Here is a 24,155-nt window from a genome sequence, read left to right on the forward strand (position 1 = left end):
TAATATTATTCATTGAAATAATTCTAATTTTTTTTTTATAATTTATAGAATAAATTTATAACTTTGAACCAAATTTGAAAAAAAAATACTTCCCTCGGATATTGTTATACATTTTTATAAAATATCTACAACGATTGTTGAATCAACGACTTTTCACTCGAACAGAAATTGAAAGTAAAAATACAAAAAAATTTGATCCATTTGAAAACTATTTATTACAGAACTTGCCCTCTTCGATGGGAGAGAAATCGATGAAAAATCGAGCATCGCAATTGTATGGCCTCGGATCGAAAGGTCAAATGCATAGAAGAATATTTTGCATCACACTTGTATATAAATTTAACCTCAGGATATTTGCTGCACCTTTCGAAAAAAACAAAAAAATTCAAAATATCGATCCATTTCAACAAAAGGCGCTCATTTCTTTATAATAACTTTAACTATTTTTTTGTTACAAACATTAACGATCGAAATGGAAAATATTTACTACTTCAAATTTTTTAGTTAGAAAAACAATTGATTGTAAATTTGTAACTATCAACAATTTAAATTACTATCAGTAACTGTGATAACCATCAGTAACGAAATGTTAATTTTTACTTTCAACATAAGAAAAAACATAAAAACAAGTTAAAAAAAATTATTTATAGTTAAAATAATGATGATCATGATTATGATGAAAATGATATTCATGTTGATTATGATGTTATTGATGATGATTATGTTGATAATGATGATAATGATGACAATGATGACAATGATGATGATTATAATGAAAATGATAATAATGATTATGATTAAAATGATAATGATGATGATTATGACGAAAAGGATAATGATGTTTATAATTAAAATGATAATTATACTTATCATATAATCATTATAATGATTAATTTGATAATGATGATGATTATGACAAAAAGGATAATGATGATTATAATTAAAATGATAATTATACTTACGATAATGATTATGATAATAATTAAGTTAAAAATGATTATGGTGATAATGATGATGATTATGACGAAAATGATAATGGTTATGATGTTAATGATCATAATTATGTTAATAATAATGATAACAATCATGATTATGAAAATGATGATGATTATGATGAAAATGAAGTTGATGATGATGATGATGGAAAGATGATAATATAAATTATGAAAGCTGTAAATATAATGAAACCGTGGGGAAGAGAATGATTGATATATCACCACCACGAATGCGTAGGATTATAAGAGTACAATAGACTGGTGAAAAGTGTCATCAACTTTTTTTTTCATTTAATATCTATATATATAGGAGATGCTTCATGAAGGGCTTAACCTTGGATTATTGCAAAAGTGGGTGGACAATAATAATTGGAGAATTTTTCTTAGGCGTGGCTTTTACGATGCTCGACTCGAGCGCAACGAAGATGCTATAAAAGCAAGTCTCACCGATTGTCGAAGCGCACTCACATTACGAAAACGGTTCGTCGTCGGTGGTTGTCTTTCGATTACGGCCATGGGACTCATCGTAAGTGCGCCAATCTTTACGACCAAAAAAAAAAAAATTAAAGAAAACCAAAGGAAAACAAAAAAACACAAAAAAAAATTGTTTCACTTTACGTTCAATGACCTCGAAAATGGAGAGTTCAATGCGCGAATATTATAAGTGTATCTTCAAATAACGACAAAGAAAATAAAAATTATAATATAAATAAAAATAAAAAACAACAAAAATAAAAAAAAGCAACCAAAATTAGAAAAAGCCAACAAAAACAAAAAGGAAAACAAAGTAAAAATGAAATAAAAAAACGATAAAACAAAATAAAAAGAATTATAAAATATCAAAATAAAGATTTAAACAAAAGAAAACAAAAATAGAAACAGAATAAAAATCTAAACAAAAAAAAAATACAAATTTAAAAGCATAATAAAGATTTAATCAAAAAAATAAAACTGGAAATAATATAAAAATTTAAAAAAGAAAATAAAAACAGAATAAAATAAAGATCTAAACAAGGAAATAAATACGGAAAGAAAATAAAAAACAAGAAAAACACGGAAACATAATAACAAAATAAAAAAAGAAATGAAAATCTAAACAAAAAAATACAGAATAAAAATCAAAACAAAAAAAACCATAAAAAAACAAAGATCTGAAGAAAAAAACTGAATAAAAAAAGAAAATAAAATACAAAGTAAAAAACAAAAAAAATCTGAAGAAAAAAATGGAATATTTTGTGACTACTTTTTTTTAATTTATAATAACAATAATTATCGCAATGGACAATAATTTTCCTTCGCAAGGAAAAATTTACAAATGAATGATAAAAAGGTCTTTTCGAATGTAAATGATAATTTTTGTGTTTGTGATTTCTGTGATTTTATGTTTGATTAAAAATGTTTATATTATTCAAAAAAAAAAAAAACCCAACGTGAAAAATCAAACTGTGAAATTTGTGAAACAAAGTTTGTTTGTGAATTTTGAGAAAAACATTGAAAGAAAATTCGGAAAATTAAAACAAAATCGACTTTGTAATACAAGAAAAATTATTTAATTAATTTTTAATCAATTAAAAATTATGTATAAATTAAAATCACTCTCTTGCTTTTAGAAGTAACAAGTAGAAAAATTCACGTCATGTCAGACATATTTTGCATTATCATCTTCTTTTTGTGTTCGTCAATTAGAGTAGAATTCACTGTTAATTTGTTACTATAATATAATTTATATAATATAATAATATAATCTGTAATTTTTTATAAATAAGTAACATATAATTAGTATTTATTTGTTTATTTCTTAGAACGTTTTAATATAAACATTTTCATTTATTCAATTCACTATATTTATTTTCACTATATTTCACTATATTTATTCATTCACGCTAATGGATATAATGAAGTGTTTTAAAAATAATAATTATAATAATAACAAATTACAATAATAACAATAATTTCACATTGTAGAATGATTGACCACTAGTTGTAAATTGTAACTAAATAATAAATCATCGCAAAATCATGTATTTCATTTTGTGTTGTTAATAAAATGTGTTCCTAATAATATTGTTGCAATTAATTATTAATATCACTCACACCTTACTAGTTTTTTATCCTTTTCCTGCACACTTTTCACATTTAGTAACAAATGAATAGATAATAATAATATATTTAATAAAATTTTTAATTTCTTTAAATTTAAATTTATGTAAAGAAGAAAAAATTTGATAAAACAATATTTTTAAATTTTAAACATAAAACAGGAAAGATGAAAAAAAAATTGTATTTTGGGCTCTTCAAAAACACTTTACCCAATTTTTTATCTCAGCCCTTTCGTTAAAAATCTAAAAATATCAGAAATTATCAAAAATTTAAAAAATTGAATTTTTAAAATTCAACATTCTTTCTTCTTTTTTATGGCATTTTGCTTCATTATTTTTGGGCTTTTCAAAAATACTTTACCCAATTTTTTATCTCAGCCCTTTGGTTAAAAATCTAAAATTATCAAAAATTATCAAAAATTCAAAAAACCGATTTTCTTAAAATTCAACATTTTTTCTTCTCTTTTACGGCATTCAGCGTCAATATTTTTGGGCTCTTTAAAAACACTTTACTTATTTAAACAGTGTGTCTAACAAGGATTGAAAAAATAATTCCCGACTTTTTTCCTGACTTTTTACTAATTTTATTTCTGCATTCTTGGGACAAAAAAATGGTAACTGACATATTTAAACAAACGATAATAAAAATCTTCTAAATTTTTTTAGATTAAAACAATTTTCAATTAATAATAGTTTCAATAGTAGTGTCAAATAAATTTAACAATTAATGGTGGTTTTGAACTGTGCTAGTTTAACTCAATGGTAGTTTTCAGAAATTTCAGCTTTAATGAATGATAGTTTAAATTAAATATTATCTTCCATTAATGGTAGTTTTAAAATATTTATTATCATTTATTGCAGATATTTGCAGAAATTTGTTGCAAATTGTTTTGATGACAATTTGCAGAGATAACTAAAAAAAAATAAAAAAACAACAAAATTACTTTTTTTTGTCCAATTAAAATACAATATTACAGATAAATACTAATAATAAAAAAAATTATCATGAATGAAAAAAATTACCTATTTTACTGAATGAAAATAAAATTCCCTTTTATTACATGAACATAATATAATATACGATTTACGCTCATTTTCTCTCACACATTTGCCAACTGTTAAATATATTATTATTATTATTCGAAAGAAAAATTCACGATGCAAAAATATTGCACATGTGTGAAAATTTTCTCGCTAGTAAAAGAAGCTTAAACTTTCATAATATACATGTACATACATCCGGTAAATAAAATACCTACGAGAAGAGGGAGATGACATGACGCGACGCCTCTGCTTTTATTCTAGACTCAATGAACAAGTTCACGGTCGTAATTCTCACACATTCGTTCAATGACTCTTCATACACACAATGTATAGAAACATGTATCTCTACTATATAGGAAAATGTTTTCTGTCGTAAACTGAATTTATTGCTAAAAACAAAGATAATAATCTTCCCTTGAAAAAGGAGAAGCTTGTCTTCATCATAAAACATTCATTTTACTTCAGTTCTGACAATTTAATATAAATTTCAAATTTTTTTATTTACCTTTTTTTTCTCTTCTTGTTTCTTGAAAAAGAAAGTGAAATTTATATTTTCTACTCGAAGAAAACCATTAGAGTTATCATTGTTTGGAACTACCATTGCTTTCAACTATCATTATTTTTAAGTACGATTATTATTTGGAACTACAAGGAAAAGTTGTTTGTTTTTACACAAAATTTAAGGAACAAAGCAGAGAAACAGATTTTATTGAAATTTAAAAAAGATACCAAACTTTGAAATTTTTAAAATAAGAAAATCTCAATTTTTTGTACTTTTCTGGAAAAGTGTAATAACTTTTTTGAATTAGGTTTTACAGAAATGTGTCTAAAGGAAAAGTTGTTTGTTTTTACACAAAATTTAAGGAAAAAAGCAAAAAAACAGATTTTAATAAAAATTGAAAAAGATACCAAAGTTTGAAATTTTTAAAATAAGAAAATCTCAATTTTTTGTACTTTTCTGGAAAAGTGTAATAACTTTTTCGAATTTGGTTTTACAGAAATGTGTCTAAAGGAAAAGTTGTTTGTTTTTACTCAAAATTTAAGGAAAAAAGCAGAAAAACAGATTTTAATGAAATTTGAAAAAAATACCAAGGTTTGAATTTTTCAAAATAAGAAAATCTCAATTTTTTGTACTTTTCTGAAAAAATATCATAACTTTTTTGATTTTTGTTCTACAGAAATGCGTCAAAGGGAAAAGTTGTTTGTTTTTGGTCCAAATTTAAGGAAAGAAGCAGAAAAACAGATTTTGATAAAAATTCAAAAAGATACCAAAGTTTGCATTTTTCAAAATCTCAATTATTGTACTTTTTTGGAAAAGTGTGATAACTTTTTTGATTTTTGTTCTACGGAAATGCATCAAAAGAAAAAGTTGTTTGTTTTTGGTCCAAATTTAAGAAAAATTGTAGAAAAACAGATTTTGATGAAAATTAAAAAAGATACCAAAGTTTGCCTTTTTCAATATCTCAATTATTGTACTTTTTTGGAAAAGTGTGATAACTTTTTTGATTTTTGTTCTACGGAAATGCATCAAAAGAAAAAGTTGTTTGTTTTTGGTCCAAATTTAAGAAAAATTGTAGAAAAACAGATTTTGATGAAAATTAAAAAAGATACCAAAGTTTGCCTTTTTCAATATCTCAATTATTGTACTTTTCTGGAAAAGCGTGATAACTTTTTTGATTTTCGTTCTACAGAAATATGTCTAAGGGAAAAGTTGTTTGTTTTTGGACCAAATTTATGGAGAAAAGCAGAAAAACAAATTTTGATAAAAATTGAAAAAGATACCAAAGTTTAAAAATTTCAAAATAAGAAAATCTCAATTTTTTGTACTTTTCTGGAAAAACATCATAACTTTTTTGATTTTTGTTCTACGGAAATGCGTCAAGAGAAAAAGTTGTTTGTTTTTGGTCCAAATTTAAGGAAAGAAGCAGAAAAACAGATTTTGATAAAAATTGAAAAAGATACCAAAGTTTGCATTTTTCAAAATCTCAATTATTGTACTTTTTTGGAAAAGTGTGATAACTTTTTTGATTTTTGTTCTACAGAAATGTGTCTAAAAGAAAAGTTGTTTGTTTTTACTCAAAATTTAAGAAAAAAAGCAGAAAAACAGGTTTTAATAAAAATTAAAAAAAATATCTCGGTTTGAATTTTTAAAAATTAGTAAATCTCCACTTTTTGTACTATTATTTTTAATTTCCATTGCGAGGTACTATCATTATTCAGATCTACCATTACTTTCAATTGTTAGGAATTATCATGAACCACAAACATTCGAAACTATACTCATTAATTTGAATTAGAAAAATTTTTACTGATTCAAATTAGTGGCTGACTTTTTGCTTTTGAATTAGTAAATTTTACTTATAAATTAGTAGAAATTACTAATACGACTTTTTAAACTCTTAAATAATAAAAAAAAATTAATTTGTATTTTTACAATTTTTTGTTTTGTTCATTATTTTCAAAAATAATATTTTCAATTGAATTATTTAACTAACTTAATTGAATTTTAATTATGTTTTATACAATTTTAAATGATTTCTTCGAAAAATACAATTATTCTAAAAAATTTTACGAAAATTTTTCAAAAGAATAATTTAATTATTTTCAAAAATTTTGATAACATTTCTTACACGAATTTATTTCTATAAAATAAAAAATTACATGTTAATTAGTAAATGAAATAAGAATTTTTTTTTAATTATTTATGAGAGAATAATAAAAGTATTTCTTTTTTGGGAAAATGGAAAAAATTCTAATAGAATATGTAGGTAGTTGTGTTTATTAAATTCTTTTGATGATTCAGTGACGCCTCTATTTGTAAGTGGTGTAATGATTATATCGTGCAAATTTCAAGGGAAATTGTAAATTTAACATTTTTTTTTACTATTTAATGATATCTCCTTTCGTGTTTATACTAGTGGGATGTCAATTGTTTGATGGATATTATTAGGAAAAAAAGTTAATTATTATTCTTTTCATAATTATATACAAAATGCATAATTTATCATTGAAATTTTAGAAAAATGATAAATCTCTTATTTGTTTTATTTTTCTTCATTGTTAAATTATTTATTAATTATTATTGTTTATTAATTATTATTGACTATTTATTATTAACTATTTTTAAAAAACGTTAACAATTTTTAAGTCGGTTATTATTTTTTAAAATAATTGAATTCCTTTGAAGAATTTTAGTAAATTTCAGTAATTTTTGTTTTTAAGAACAATTGCATTTTTCTTTCTCTTGTAACAGATTTTTCTGATCGTGTGTGTCGTCTTGACGGCGTGCGAAGGTAAATACGAGGATAATGAATTTCGCTACGTGGGACCACCGGCGCCCTTGGCTGAAGATGGAAGGGTAATTGACACACCTGAAGTGGCTCATGCTCGTGCCATGCATTTGGCAGCTCACGCCGAGGCCCTTCGAAGATTGGCACAAGTGCCCACACCTCCGGATGCTTACGAGGACACTCGTGGCAACGATGGTGTCTATCACGACACATCCTATGTTTCTTCAATTGCTTCCAGAAATTATATAGCACCAATCGTCTACAATGGCCGAGTAATGGACACCCAGGAGGTGATCATTTTCTCTTCTTCTTTTTCTTCTTTACCATCATAAATCCATTTCTTCTTCTCATTCCCATTTTTTATCTAAGGCCTCAATTATTGACAAAAAAATCCAAAGAGATAAAAAATTTTTTCTAATTATTATTAAATAATATCAAAAAATTATTTATTACCAATAATTAACTAATAATTATCAATCAATAATAATTATGAAGAGATAATTAAAATAAAAGAAACTCTCGAATTATTGACAAAAAATCCATAGAGAGATGGAAAATTTCAATTACAAGATAATAAACAATAAACGTGCTTCCCTAATGATAGTCAACTTTGAAAAAAAATCACTATTTCTCTCCTTCTCAAAGAAAAATCAAAACAATGTGTCAATCAAATGATGCAAGAATCATCAACTTTGTTGTTATCCCTATTTATTTTGTAGGTGATATTCAAGAAAATAATAATAGAGTACAGCAACTTTGTAATAGCCAGTCATTAGATGTAACAATATATTTTATGTTTGCCGATTCACCATTTGAAGACTCTCATTACTTCTATGAGTGAAGAAATGAGGAAATCAGATAAAAAGAACCTTTAACATTTCAATTCTAAACTGCACCCCAATGAAGTAATATAATTACCAATTATTAGAAAATGTATATTCCACGATATATATATATTACATTCTCATACATAACTTCGACTTCAATTAACTTCATAAAGAAATAAATTAATTTAAAATAAAGATAAAATTCTAAATAATGACTTTTCTCTTTCTTTCCAGGTGGCACGGACAAAGACAGCACACCTATCGGCATACAATCAAGCGCTGAGCAACAGTTACTATCAACCCCAAGTGAATTACGATACGAGAAGAAATTACGTTTATTCATCGCCAATACATGTTTCCTATACGCATAATGTGCCAGCAAGTTATAATGGACCATTGGCGCCACTGGGACCCGATGGAAGAGTTATCGATACACCGGAAGTTGCCGAAGCAAAGGCGGCCCACATGAAAGCTCACGCTTACGCCGCCTCATTGGTTGGACAACCTCCTGCCTACAATACTATATATTAAATTTTATTTTTTTATAATCTAAACATAATTTTTTCTATTAAAAAACAAAATAAAAAAAAATATGAGCAAAATAAAATTAATTTATTTATTTCATTTAATAAAAAAATTATGATCAAAAAAATTCGTTTACTTAAAAAAGGCTTTTTTAAAGATAAAATGAATTTCTTTAAAAAAATACTTATTCAGAAAAAAAACTTTTCTTTAAAACTTTTATGGAAAAATGTCATAACATTTTTGATCTTTTCAAAATAAGAAAATTTCGATTGTTTGTACTTTTCTGGAAAAGTGTGATAACTTTTTTGAATTTTCTTCAACAGAAAAGTGTCAAAAGGAAAAGTTGCTTGTTTTTGAACCAAATTTGAGGAAAAAAGCAGAAAAACAGATTTTAGTAAAAATTAAAAAAGATACCAAAGTTTGAAATTTTCAAAATAAGAAAATCTCAAATTTTTGTACTTTTCTAGAAAAGTGTGATAACTTTTTTGAATTTTCTTCTACAGAAAAGTGTCTAAAGGAAAAGTTGCTTGTTTTTGAACCAAATTTGATGAAAAAAGCAGAAAACCAGATTTTGATAAAAATTTAAAAAGATACCAAACTTTGAAATTTTCAAAGCTAATAAATCACAAATTTTTGTACTTTTTTTTAAAAATAGTGATAACTTTTTTGAATTTTCTTCTACAGAAAAGTGTCTAAAGGAAAAAATGCTTGTTTTTGAATTAAATTTAAGGAAACAGGCGAAAAACAGATTTTGATAAAAATTTAAAAAGATACCAAAGTTTGAAATTTTCAAAATAAGAAAATCTCAAATTTATGTACTTTTCTGGAAAAGTGTGATAACTTTTTTCAATTTTCTTCTACAGAAAAGTGTCTAAAGGAAAAGTTGCTTGTTTTTAAACCAAATTTAAGGAAAAAAGCAGAAAAACAGATTTTGATAAAAATTAAAAAAGATACCAATGTTTAAAATTTTTAAAATAAGAAAATCTCAATTGTTTGTACTTTTCTGGAAAAGTGTGATAACTTTTTTGAATTTTCTTCTACAGAAAAGTGTCAAAAGGAAAAGTTGCTTGTTTTTGAACCAAATTTGAGGAAAAAAGCAGAAAAACAGATTTTAGTAAAAATTAAAAAAGATACTAAAGTTTGAAATTTTCAAAATAAGAAAATCTCAAATTTTTTACTTTTCTAGAAAAGTGTGATAACTTTTTTGAATTTTCTTCTACAGAAAAGTGTCTAAAGGAAAAGTTGCTTCTTTTTGAATTAAATTTAAGGAAAAAAGCGGAAAAACAGATTTTGATAAAAATTTAAAAAGATACCAAAGTTTGAAATTTTCAAAGCTAATAAATCTAAAATTTTTGTACTTCTTTTTAAAATATGTGATAACTTTTTTGAATTTTGTTCTACAGAAAAGTGTCTAAAGGAAAAGTTGCTTGTTTTTGAACCAAATTTAAGGAAAAAGGCAGAAAAACAGATTTTGATAAAAATTTAGAAAGATACCAAAGTTTGAAATTTTCAAAGCTAATAAATCTTAAATTTTTGTACTTCTTTTTAAAATATGTGGTAACTTTTTTGAATTTTGTTCTACAGAAAAGTGTCTAAAGGAAAAGTTGCTTGTTTTTGAACCAAATTTAAGGAAAAAAGCAGAAAAACAGATTTTGATAAAAATTTAGAAAGATACTAAAGTTTGAAATTTTCAAAGCTAATAAATCTAAAATTTTTGTACTTTTTTTAAAAAAATATGATAACTTTTTTGAATTTTCTTCTACAGAAAAGTGTCTAAAGGAAAAGTTGCTTGTTTTTTAACCAAATTTAAGGAAAAAAGCCGAAAAACAGATTTTGATAAAAATTTAGAAAGATACCAAAGTTTGAAATTTTCAAAGCTAATAAATCTAAAATTTTTGTACTTCTTTTTAAAATATGTGATAACTTTTTTGAATTTTCTTCTACAGAAAAGTGTCTAAAGGAAAAGTTGCTTGTTTTTGAACCAAATTTAAGAGAAAAAGCAGAAAAACAGATTTTGGTAAAAATTAAAAAAGATACTAAAGTTTGAAATTTTCAAAATAAGAAAATCTCAAATTTTTTACTTTTCTAGAAAAGTGTGATAACTTTTTTGAACTTTCTTCTACAGAAAAGTGTCTAAAGGAAAAAATGCTTGTTTTTGAATTAAATTTAAGGAAAAAAGCGGAAAAACAGATTTTGATAAAAATTTAAAAAGATACCAAAGTTTGAAATTTTCAAAGCTAATAAATCTAAAATTTTTGTACTTCTTTTTAAAATATGTGATAACTTTTTTGAATTTTCTTCTACAGAAAAGTGTCTAAAGGAAAAGTTGATTGTTTTTGAACCAAATTTAAGGAAAAAAGCAGAAAAATAGATTTTAGTAAAAATTAAAAAAGATACCAAAGTTTGAAATTTTCAAAATAAGAAAATCTCAATTGTTTGTACTTTTCTGGAAAAGTGTGATAACTTTTTTGAATTTTCTTCTACAGAAAAGTGTCTAAAAAAAAAATTGCTTGTTTTTAAACCAAATTTGAGGAAAAAGGCAGAAAAACAGATTTTGATAAAAATTTAGAAAGATACCAAAGTTTGAAATTTTCAAAGCTAATAAATCTAAAATTTTTGTACTTCTTTTTAAAATATGTGGTAACTTTTTTGAATTTTGTTCTACAGAAAAGTGTCTAAAGGAAAAGTTGCTTGTTTTTGAACCAAATTTAAGAGAAAAAGCAGAAAAACAGATTTTGGTAAAAATTAAAAAAGATACTAAAGTTTGAAATTTTCAAAATAAGAAAATCTCAAATTTTTTACTTTTCTAGAAAAGTGTGATAACTTTTTTGAATTTTCTTCTACAGAAAAGTGTCTAAAGGAAAAAATGCTTGTTTTTGAATTAAATTTAAGGAAAAAAGCGGAAAAACAGATTTTGATAAAAATTTAAAAAGATACCAAAGTTTGAAATTTTCAAAGCTAATAAATCTAAAATTTTTGTACTTCTTTTTAAAATATGTGGTAACTTTTTTGAATTTTGTTCTACAGAAAAGTGTCTAAAGGAAAAGTTGCTTGTTTTTGAACCAAATTTAAGGAAAAAAGCAGAAAAACAGATTTTGATAAAAATTTAGAAAGATACCAAAGTTTGAAATTTTCAAAGCTAATAAATCTAAAATTTTTGTACTTCTTTTTAAAATATGTGATAACTTTTTTGAATTTTGTTCTAGAGAAATGCGTCTAAAGGAAAAGTTGTTTGTTTTTGAACCAAATTTAAGGTAAAAAGCAGAAAAATAGATTTTAGTAAAAATTAAAAAAGATACCAAAGTTTTAAATTTTCAAAATAAGAAAATCTCAATTGTTTGTACTTTTCTGGAAAAGTGTGATAACTTTTTTGAATTTTCTTCTACAGAAAAGTGTCTAAAGAAAAAATTGCTTGTTTTTGAACCAAATTTGAGGAAAAAGGCAGAAAAACAGATTTTGATAAAAATTTAGAAAGATACCAAAGTTTGAAATTTTCAAAGCTAATAAATCTAAAATTTTTGTACTTCTTTTTAAAATATGTGGTAACTTTTTTGAATTTTGTTCTACAGAAAAGTGTCTAAAGGAAAAGTTGCTTGTTTTTGAACCAAATTTAAGGAAAAAAGCAGAAAAACAGATTTTGATCAAAATTTAGAAAGATACTAAAGTTTGAAATTTTCGAAGCTAATAAATCTAAAATTTTTGTACTTTTTTTAAAAAAATATGATAACTTTTTTGAATTTTCTTCTACAGAAAAGTGTCTAAAGGAAAAGTTGCTTGTTTTTGAACCAAATTTAAGGAAAAAAGCCGAAAAACAGATTTTGATAAAAATTTAGAAAGATACCAAAGTTTGAAATTTTCAAAATTAGTAAATTTCAATTTTTTGTACTTTTGTGATGAATTTTTTTTCACTTTTTATATATTTGTTTAGAGGCAAGAATATCTCTTACAATCGATCACTATTGAGTAAAAGAATGAAAATTATTATTTAATAGAAATGAGACGAATTGAATCTAGATATAAATTATTGTCGTCGCAAGGTAGCAGATCATTGTGAGAGTTGACTTTCGGTTTTTCCGAGTGAGTGAGAGAGAGAGAGTGATTAAAAAGCTCTCCCAACGTAACGTGAGTGCACTCGTTCTGTCATCCTACACTATATATACACACAATAAGTATGCAGGTAGGTGGGTTGCTTGGTAGGTAAGTAAGTAGGTAGGTAGGTAACAAAGTAGGTGAGTAGGTGGGCGTCAGCCAATGAGAAATCGAAAGGAAGAGCACTCCCAGTTTGAACTTATAACACACTCACAACTTACGCAATATCGACATAAACTCACGATAACAATATTATTATTCGTCGGTCGGGGCATTTTTACCACGATTCGCATGCGGTTATTAAATTCTTCCAAGAAAACTTTATTATTGTCCGATTTCTTTTATTTCAATATTCTTCAATCTAATTTTCTTTCATTTAATAATTAATTTAACATTCGAAATTATAAAAAATAGTTACTTATTAATTTTATCGTTGCAAAACGAATTGAAATTAATGCAAAATAGGGTTTTTGTAGAAATTTATTTTCTAAGAAAATCCTCAGAAAAAGCATTAAAGTTTTAAGTTTAAAAAAAAGTAAAAAATACAAAAAATTGTATAAAAATAAAATCAAATATATTTACTTGTGAATTGTAATTATTATATCTTGATCTTTTTTGTTTCATTTATTTACCTTCGTTTTTGTGAACTAAAAATTAACTGCTTAGTAAAGGGGAAAATTGATACCTTCTGCTTTTCAATCAAGGAAGAATTCTAATGGAGGTGAAAAGTCAAGCGTTTCTGTTCGCTTGAATGTTGTTCGATTATTTTTTTATTGTTTCTCCTTTTTTATGGTGTTTATATCGATAAACAAAAGTAGAAAACCGGTTTTCGTATGTATATATATATACGATATCTTATCTCTGGACAATTGTTCTCTTAGACAGTAGCGAATGAACAACAAATGAAGCAAGGACATGATTGTTCATGCCTGACGAGGAATGCATCTCTAGACCACTTTTCGCTATCATTAACAATCTTAATTTCGATTCATGTCACGGGCGTGTTAATGCACGTGAATACCTATGTTAATCGGAAAATTTCAATTATTTACTTATTACCGTATTCAATTAGCCTTTCAGAAAACTTGAGCAGGAAGTCTGTCTTGTATTTATGTGTTAACTAATAATAACAACATCGAGAATAATATAATAATAATTTATATGCACAACATTAGCATCGTCGTCGCACGTAAACAACGTGTATTATATTTACACTTTCACGTTATTGTAATTATTAGATAATATTATTTTTTACGCTGCAATTTTAAATAATCAGTAAAAAAGCGAAATAAAAAAATTCTTTCCTTACGCACTAAAATTTGTATTAGTTTCTCCCTTAGACACGAAAATTACCTTCCATTTCCTGTTTTTATTTTTAATTATAGTTTTTGTGAACGAGATTAAAATTTATTTTAAAAAAAAAATTTTCGTCTTTTTACTCTTAATTTTAGTTTTTGGTGAATGGGATTAAAGTTTATTTAAAAACAAAATTTCCCCTTTTTACTGTTAAATTGTACAAATAATTGTAAAAACAAAAAACTACTAAAAACTACTACTCAGAAATTTGATTCTAAATTTCTTCAAAATTCAATTATTTTCTAAATTTTTGCAATGTAATTTTTAAAAGTAAGCAAAGAAAATTATTTAATAAAATTTAGATTTAAATTGTTCACAGGAATTAAGAAAATAAATTAATAATTCTTCAAAGTAAAAATTTAAATGTTATTACAATATTACAACAATTAAAATTTTCAACGATTTCGATTTAATAATAATTTAAAATTAAGTTATTTCTCAAAAAAAAATCGTACTATAGCGCTTTTAATTTTTTTCGCGAAGAATTGTTTTTCTTTTGTTTTTAAATAATTGAATTCTCGTGAAAAATTTTATTATTTAGAAAAATATCTAAATTCTTGCGAAAAATATAATTTAATTTTTTTTTAATTAATTGAATTGTCATAAAAAATTTTATTTTATTTTCTTTTTATTTTATTTAAAAATTTTATTTTTTTATTTTATTTATTTTTTTTTATTTATTTGGTAAAATAATTGAATAATTGTGAAGAATTAAAGAAAGAATTCTTGCGAAAAACATGATTTTCAAGGATAAAGAAAAAGACCATTAATGACTTGTAATTTTTATTTATTATTATATTCAATTCTTTTTTGTAACATGTTAAAAATATAATAATAATTATACAATATTTACATCTAAAATGAGCACCAAACACCTTCTTAATCGTATAATAAAAAAATCTTAAAATTAACAAATTTTGTAAAATTTCAATCAATTAATAACAAATTGCAAAAAAGCAGTTAAATAATTATTTTACAATATTTATTCAACTAACGAAATCACGAATTATTATTGGAAACTTCAATCACCAAAAACAAAAAATAATTCATTACTGAAGCGATTCTTCCTTTCTTAGTTTTCTTTTTTTCAATTTTTTTTTCTAATAATTTTTTTCTACATTCGCATCAGACGAGGGAGTATTTTAATTTTTCTAAAAGTATTTTTCAACTTTTTTAATTAGAAGTAAAAAAGTAAAAAGTTTTTTTAGTAAAAAAGTAAAAGAGTAAAAACAATAAATTTTAATTAATGATGAAAATTTACTTTTCCGAAAAAAATTTTTTCAACAATAAATTACACTTCGCAAAAAAATGTATTAAAAAAATGTAAAAAGTGGAAGAAAAAGAAATTAGAGCAACAGCAATATTGGAGAGGAACAAAAAAAAGCACTTAAGCAAATATCTACGAGAAAATTGGATTTCTTTTATTCATTATTATTATCATTATCAATATTATTTATATTATTATTATTACTATAGCAATCGTCTAATCATCAGCCTTTGAAAAATAGAAAAATCATCGCCTTTCCGCTTAAAATAGAATTTCAATCATAAAAAAAGAAAAAAAAATTTTTTTTTAATTTCCCAAGACGATTTTTATAGTCAATCTTTTTCTTCGAGTCTTTCCAACGAGGTAGTTTTTAACGATAAATTATTATAAAAAAAATGTGAAAGAATTCTATCTTCCTTCATTGTATTGTATAAAAAATATATTTCCAGGTCGAAATTAAGTTTTCGTTTTTTTATTCCTATTTTTTTAATATTGTCCATAGTGTCCATTCCAGTCGCCACCATTCCATGCTGGATTCCAGCCTCCTGGTCCAGCGGGTCCGGCGGCTGCTGCCTTTTGCGCTTCAGCACTATAAAGTGCAAAATGATGGGCTTTCGCCGCTTGAACTTCCGGCGTGTCAACTACTCGTCCATCATGTCCCAATGGTGCTGGTGGTCCACTAATTATTGTTAAAAAATTTTTTTAGCAAATTTTTTATTTTTTTTCTTAACACTTTAAATATATTTTCAGTGTCTCTAATTTTTAAAATATCTTCGTTTAGCGGGGGAGATAATAAAATTTGAAGCAATAGTTTGAAATTTTCAAAATTAGTAAATCTCAATTTTTTGTACTTTTTTGGAAAAGTGTAATAACTTTTTTGAATCTGGTTTTACAGAAATGTGTCTAGAGGAAAAGTTATTTGTTTTTACACCAAATTTAAGGAACAAAGCAGAAAAACAGATTTTATTGAAATTTTAAAAAGATACCAAAGTTTGAAATTTTTAAAATAAGAAAATCTCAATTTTTTGTACTTTTCTGGAAAAGTGTAATAACTTTTTTGAATTTGGTTTTACAGAAATGCGTCCAAAGGAAAAATTGTTTATTTTTTAACGAAATTTAAGGAAAAAAACAGAAAAACAGATTTTACTGAAAATTAAAAAACATACCAAAGTTTTAAATTTTCAATACAAGAAAATCTCAATTTTTTGTACTTTTCTGGAAAAGTGTAATAACTTTTTTGAATCTGGTTTTACAGAAATGTGTCTAAAGGAAAAGTTGTTTGTTTTTTCACAAAATTTAAGGAAAAAAGCAAAAAAACAGATTTTAATGAAAATTGAAAAAGATACTAAAGTTTGAAATTTTTAATATAAGAAAATCTCAATTTTTTGTACTTTTCTTGAAAAGTGTAATAACTTTTTTGAATTTGGTTTTACAGAAATGCTTCCAAAGGAAAAATTGTTTGTTTTTGAACGAAATTTAAGAAGAAAAGCAGAAAAACAGATTTTACTGAAAATTAAAAAACATACCAAAGTTTTAAATTTTCAATATAAGAAAATCTCAATTTTTTGTACTTTTCGGGAAAAGTGTAATAACTTTTTTGAATTTGGTTTTACAGAAATGTGTCTAAAGGAAAAGTTGTTTGGTTTTACATAAAATTTAAGGAAAAAAGCAGAAAAACAGATTTTTATCAAAATTAAAAAAGATACCAAAGTTTGAAATTTTTAATATAAGAAAATCTCAATTTTTTGTACTTTTCTGGAAAAGTGTAATAACTTTTTTGATTTTTGTTTTACAGAAATGCGTCCAAAAGAAAAGTTGTTGGTTTTTACACAATTTTAAGGAAAAAAGCAGAAAAACAGATTTTAATGAAAATTGAAAAAAATACCAAAGTTTGAAATTATCAAAATAAGAAAATCTCAATTTTTGGTACTTTTCTGGAAAAGTGTAATAACTTTTTTGATTTTTGTTTTACAGAAATGCGTCCAAAAGAAAAGTTGTTGGTTTTTACACAATTTTAAGGAAAAAAGCAGAAAAACAGATTTTAATGAAAATTGAAAAAAATACCAAAGTTTGAAATTTTTAAAATAAGAAAATCTCAATTTTTTGTACTTTTCTGGAAAAGTGTAATAACTTTTTTGATTTTTGTTTTACAGAAATGCGTCCAAAAGAAAAGTTGTTGGTTTTTACACAATTTTAAGGAAAAAAGCAGAAAAACAGATTTTAATGAAAATTGAAAAAAATACCAAAGTTTGAAATTATCAAAATAAGAAAATCTCAATTTTTGGTACTTTTCTGGAAAAGTGTAATAACTTTTTTGATTTTTGTTTTACAGAAATGTGTCTAAAGGTAAAGTTGTTTGATTTTGCACCAAATTTAAGGAAAAAAGGAGAAAAACAGATTTTAATGAAAATTGAAAAAAATACCAAAGTTTGAAATTATCAAAATAAGAAAATCTCAATTTTTGGTACTTTTCTGGAAAAGTGTAATAACTTTTTTGATTTTTGTTTTACATTAATGCGTCCAAAGGAAAAGTTGTTTGTTTTTACACAAAATTTAAGGAAAAAAGGAGAAAAACTGATTTTAATGAAAATTGAAAAAGATACCAAAGTTTGAAATTTTCAAAATTAGTAAATCTCAATTTTTTGTACTTTTCTTGAAAAGTGTAATAACTTTTTTGAATTTGGTTTTACAGAAATGCGTCCAAAGGAAAAATTGTTTGTTTTTGAACGAAATTTAAGAAGAAAAGCAGAAAAACAGATTTTACTGAAAATTAAAAAACATACCAAAGTTTTAAATTTTCAATATAAGAAAATCTCAATTTTTTGTACTTTTCGGGAAAAGTGTAATAACTTTTTTGAATTTGGTTTTACAGAAATGTGTCTAAAGGAAAAGTTGTTTGGTTTTACATAAAATTGAAGGAAAAAAGCAGAAAAACAGATTTTTATCAAAATTAAAAAAGATACCAAAGTTTGAAATTTTTAATATAAGAAAATCTCAATTTTTTGTACTTTTCTGGAAAAGTGTAATAACTTTTTTGATTTTTGTTTTACAGAAATGCGTCCAAAAGAAAAGTTGTTGGTTTTTACACAATTTTAAGGAAAAAAGCAGAAAAACAGATTTTAATGAAAATTGAAAAAAATACCAAAGTTTGAAATTATCAAAATAAGAAAATCTCAATTTTTGGTACTTTTCTGGAAAAGTGTAATAACTTTTTTGATTTTTGTTTTACAGAAATGCGTCCAAAAGAAAAGTTGTTGGTTTTTACACAATTTTAAGGAAAAAAGCAGAAAAACAGATTTTAATGAAAATTGAAAAAAATACCAAAGTTTGAAATTTTTAAAATAAGAAAATCTCAATTTTTTGTACTTTTCTGGAAAAGTGTAATAACTTTTTTGATTTTTGTTTTACAGAAATGCGTCCAAAAGAAAAGTTGTTGGTTTTTACACAATTTTAAGGAAAAAAGCAGAAAAACAGATTTTAATGAAAATTGAAAAAAATACCAAAGTTTGAAATTATCAAAATAAGAAAATCTCAATTTTTGGTACTTTTCTGGAAAAGTGTAATAACTTTTTTGATTTTTGTTTTACAGAAATGTGTCTAAAGGTAAAGTTGTTTGATTTTGCACCAAATTTAAGGAAAAAAGGAGAAAAACAGATTTTAATGAAAATTGAAAAAAATACCAAAGTTTGAAATTATCAAAATAAGAAAATCTCAATTTTTGGTACTTTTCTGGAAAAGTGTAATAACTTTTTTGATTTTTGTTTTACATTAATGCGTCCAAAGGAAAAGTTGTTTGTTTTTACACAAAATTTAAGGAAAAAAGCAGAAAAACTGATTTTAATGAAAATTGAAAAAGATACCAAAGTTTGAAATTTTCAAAATTAGTAAATCTCAATTTTTGGTACTTTTCTGGAAAAGTGTAATAATTTTTTTGAATTTAGTTTTACAGAAATGCGTCTAAAAGAAAAGTTGTTTGTTTTTACACAAAATTTAAGGAAAAAAGCAGAAAAACTGATTTTAATGAAAATTGAAAAAGATACCAAAGTTTGAAATTTTCAAAATTAGTAAATCTCAATTTTTTGTACTTTTCTGGAAAAGTGTAATAACTTTTTTGAATTTGGTTTTACAGAAATGTGTCTAAAGGAAAAGTTGTTTGATTTTGCACTAAATTTAAGGAACAAAGCAGAAAAACAGATTTTACTGAAAATTGAAAAAGATACCAAAGTTTTAAATTTTCAATAAAAGAAAATCTCAATTTTTTGTACTTTTCTGGAAAAGTGTAATAACTTTTTTGAATTTGGTTTTACAGAAATGCGTCCAAAGGAAAAATTGTTTGTTTTTACACATAATTTAAGGAAAAAAGCAGAAAAACAGATTTTACTGAAAATTGAAAAAGATACCAAAGTTTTAAATTTTCAAAATTAGTAAATCTCAATTTTTTGTACTTTTCTTGAAAAGTGTAATAACTTTTTTGAATTTGGTTTTACAGAAATGTGTCTAAAGGAAGAGTTGTTTGTTTTTGCGCACAAAATCTAAGGAGCAAAGCAGAAAAACAGATTTTATTGAAAATTGAAAAAGATACTAAAGTTTGAAATTTCCAAAACTAGTAATTGAAGCTATGAGAACACAAAGCATCAAATTTTTAGATTTTACTGCAACCACTAGTGAATTAGTTATTAAACCTATTATTAGGTAAAGCTAAACAACAGTCATTATTTGTACCTTCTTTTAGTGCTACTTATACCTTTTTAGTTCTACTTTACTTGTAACTACTAGTAATTGAAGCGATTGCTACCATTAAGAAAAAGTAATTATTATTATTAGTTTCACTTTTGTGCAACTACTTGTTAATTAAAGCAACAATTCAGTTGGAGCTATGAGAAAAAAGCCACTAAATTTTATTGCAACTACTAGTAAGTAATTGAAGCTATTATTAGTTAAAGTTACTAAAAACAGACATTATTTTTTAGTTTCTTTTCGATGCAGCTAAAGTTAATTAAAATTATAATCCAGAATATATAAAGCAACCATTTCTTAGGGTTAAATTTTAGTACAACTACTAGGAATTGAAGCTGTAACAATTATTTGCGGCTTTACTATACTTTAACTACTAGTAATTGAAGCTATTAATTATTATTATTATTATTATTACTATTAATTTATTTTACCTACTAGTAATTGAAGTTTTTGTCATTACTGGTAATTTAGTACTAGTACTATTTTAGTACTAGTACTGGTAATTTAACCTAATGATATTATTTGGAACTTTATTTATACTTCAAATACTAGTAATTTAAGCTACTGCCGTCATTTACGGCTATATTGTATTATACCCTAACTACTAGTAATTGAAGCTAATACATCAGGAAGCAAACTTTTATTTATTTTGAAATATTTTCCAAACTTTTTTATTTTAACTACCAGTGACTGAAACTCTATAACTTATTCTGATTGTAAGCAGTAGTAAAATAATTCTTTAATTAATTTGTAAGCGTGAAGTAAGTGATCCATTATTTTTAGCTTCTTTTTACTACAACTACTAGTAACTGAAAATAGAATATTTTCATATTATTACTAGTAGTTTGTTTCAACCAATAATTATATTAATTAATAATGGTTACATAGTCAATAATCCAATAAGTGATAGTGACAATCAGTAAATATTTTCAGCAATGGTAATTACAACTAGTGATTATTATAATCAATGGTTGTTAAAACCAGTAATTATTGTAACCAATGGTAGTTACAACTAGAAATTATGGTAATCAATGGTAGTAACTAGTGATTATGGTAATCAATGGTAATCAAAACTACAACCAGTAAATATTTGCAGCAATGGTAGTTATAACCAGTAATTATTCGAAAAAAAAAAAAAAAATTCTGGATCCAGAATTTTTCTATTTGAAAAAAAATAATTTTCCAAGATTTTCCAATTTCTTTTTTTTTTACCTGTAATGGGAAACGTAGTTTCCAGAGGGATAGGCAGAGTGACCGCCATAAGGTCCCGAGGGACCTGATGGAGCACGAGCTGCCGCCTCAGCTAAAGCTGATAAATGAGCGGATTTTAAGTGAGCTACTTCCGGTGTATCGACGACTCTACCGTCCGGTCCCAATGGTGCTGGATTGTGACCATAGCCAACTGGTCCACCACCGTACCATTGTGGCGCTCCAAAAACCATGGAGGCTGAGGCCAAAAGTAACTGCAATAAAATTGGTACCAAACTTCTTTTTTTAAGTCATCCAATTGTAATGCCCAATAAATTCCCTTTTTATTATTAAGAATATTAGTAATTTTTTTTTCTCCCACCCCCACCCCTTGCATAATGTAAACACGATGTAAATACAGTTCCATTGTATTTTAAACAAGTAAATTGTTTTGATTTTTTTTTTTTGCCTTTTTTTGTTTTGATTTATTGTGAAAAAATACGAAATCAAATAAATAAAACCAAAAAAAATGAAACAAAAAAATGAAATTTTTTTGTTTCATTTTTTTCGGTTTTATTTATTTGGTTTTTTTTTGTTTTACTTTTTTTGTTTCCTTTTTAGTTTTCGTTTCTTTTTAGATTTGCTTTTTGTTTCATTTTTTTTTTTGGTTTTATTTATTTGGTTTTTTTTTTGTTTTACTTTTTTCGTTTCCTTTTTAGTTTTCGTTTCTTTTTAGATTTGCTTTTTTCTTTTCCTTTTTGTTTTAGAAATTAATTTTTATTTTCAAAAAATATTCAATTTATTAAAAATAAAATTTAATGACACTAAAATAAATTTTTTTTCTTTTAATTTTTGGTAATAGTAGCCGAACGTATTACTTATATTTAAAATAATATTGGTTATAATAAAATATAACTATATATAATATAAATATTTATGTAAACAAATTATGAACTTTAATATATTTTTATTTTGTTAAAAATAATTATATAAATAATTGCAATTAATAAATAAATAATTGATAATTAATATAAAATAAATAATTAGATTGTAATTACTAATAAGAAACGATTCGACGAAACAAAAACGAAACAAAAAAAAAAATACCGTAATTTATTTGTAATCCTTTTAATTAAATAAATCAAGTTCAATGGACACTGTTACACTTCACTGATTTCTTCATTATCATGGAAGAAATATGAGTCACTTAATACTCACTAATAAAAACATGTTGAATCCTTGTTGAATCGGGACTTTTTTTTTAATTACTCTTTCTAACTCTTTCTCTCTCTATTTTTCTCCTCTTGTTTATTTTAACACTGATTAATCAGTGATCGATAGTAACGAAGATACAAAGTCCACATGACTGTTGCATTCAAGGATCCGTCAATTTATAGAGGTTCTCGACAATCGCCTGCCATCACCCCACCCCATTTTTCATCGACACCACACCCAAGAAAATGTGCTCTCCTTTTTCTCCCACCCCCACCCCTTGTAATATAACGTGTATAATAATTACTTGATAGCGCATTGTTAATATTGTTTTTTGTTCCCTCTAAAATTCCTCCCTCTTCAAATTCCTTTACAAACTTTTTTAATTGATATTCGGAAATATATTTTTTTCTTTGAAACGCGAAGTGACATTTACGAATTTTTAAAATTTTTTAAATAATTAAATGGAAAAATAAGAAAAGTATTTTTTAAATGTTATATTTAAGTTGAAAAAAAAATATTTTTTTAAATATTTAATTTAATTTTTAAAAAAAGATTTTTTTAAATATTTATTTTTACTTCGAAATAAAAGTAGTTTTTTAAAAATAATATTTACTAGTAATTGAAGCTATTACTGGAAATTTCAATAATCAATTATCCTAGTTTTCAAATCCTAGTTGGAATACAAGTTGGAAATAATTTTCCTAATTCAACCATAATTATCATTTAACCATACAGCTTGAAAATCCTAGTAATTACAATTGACAATCAGAAATGATTTGTTTTTAAAATTATAGTTACTAAATTAACAATAGTCGACAATAGTATATAGTTAGAATAGTGTTCGCGTCTCGAATGCAGTTTATCCCTCAGTAATCGTTCATATTTTCTATTGTCTGCTCAAATTACTCCATAAATATTTACATTTATTACACTATAAATTTACAAGTAATATACTCGAACCTAGAATATTTAACTTCAGATATTTATGAATTCTACACAGAATTTAATGTTTACGAGTCATGTTCAACTAAATGTTACACGTGTTTTAATAACCAAGGCATCGTAATATGTATTAAATTGCACATAAACTATTTTTTTTTTCTTTTGATTCTTACGATAAGATTAGAATCAAGTTTTCTTTGCAAATCACAACAGTAAATCTATTCAATATAATTTTTTAAACAATTCAGGCAAATTTATTTCTCATTTTTTTACTCCGCCACCATTCAACATTCATTGTTAACAATTGTCAATTTTCAACAATTTTGATTCAAGTTGGACTTAAATTATTTTTTATTATTTTATTTATTTATTTTTTTTATTATTAACGTAAAATATTTTTTTTTTTAATTCTAAGTTTACGTGGAAACTATTAAAGCTATTTAATTTCAATATAGGCTTAATATTTTTGCTATTTACCAAGTAAACTATTTTTTAAATTTATTTTCTAATTTTTAATTAATTATAATTAGAATTAAATTACCTGTATTAATTTTATTTTTAATTTTAATTAATTATTAATA

General features: G+C 24.4%; 2 protein-coding genes across 2 annotated transcripts; one reads left to right on the forward strand and one right to left on the reverse strand.

Annotated features, from left to right (window-relative positions):
- Positions 1-1,293: 1,293 nt before the first annotated feature.
- LOC122510852 (pupal cuticle protein-like) lies at positions 1,294-8,849 on the forward strand. Its single transcript, XM_043625794.1, has 3 exons — positions 1,294-1,521; positions 7,392-7,718; positions 8,490-8,849. The coding sequence occupies exons 1-3, from the start codon at positions 1,309-1,311 to the stop codon at positions 8,784-8,786; spliced, it is 837 nt and encodes a 278-aa protein (XP_043481729.1). The 5' UTR covers positions 1,294-1,308; the 3' UTR covers positions 8,787-8,849.
- A 6,776-nt stretch (positions 8,850-15,625) lies between these two features.
- Positions 15,626-22,827, reverse strand: LOC122510836 (pupal cuticle protein-like). The gene is made up of 3 exons (XM_043625760.1): positions 22,636-22,827; positions 21,442-21,692; positions 15,626-16,171 (listed from the first exon to the last, which is right to left on the reverse strand). Exons 1-3 carry the CDS (start codon positions 22,645-22,647, stop codon positions 15,979-15,981), a joined length of 456 nt encoding a protein of 151 aa, XP_043481695.1. The 5' UTR covers positions 22,648-22,827; the 3' UTR covers positions 15,626-15,978.
- Positions 22,828-24,155: the final 1,328 nt, after the last annotated feature.

Source organism: Leptopilina heterotoma, unplaced genomic scaffold (genome assembly GCF_015476425.1).
Source record: "Leptopilina heterotoma isolate Lh14 unplaced genomic scaffold, ASM1547642v1 Lhet_76, whole genome shotgun sequence".
NCBI lineage: Eukaryota > Metazoa > Arthropoda > Insecta > Hymenoptera > Figitidae > Leptopilina > Leptopilina heterotoma.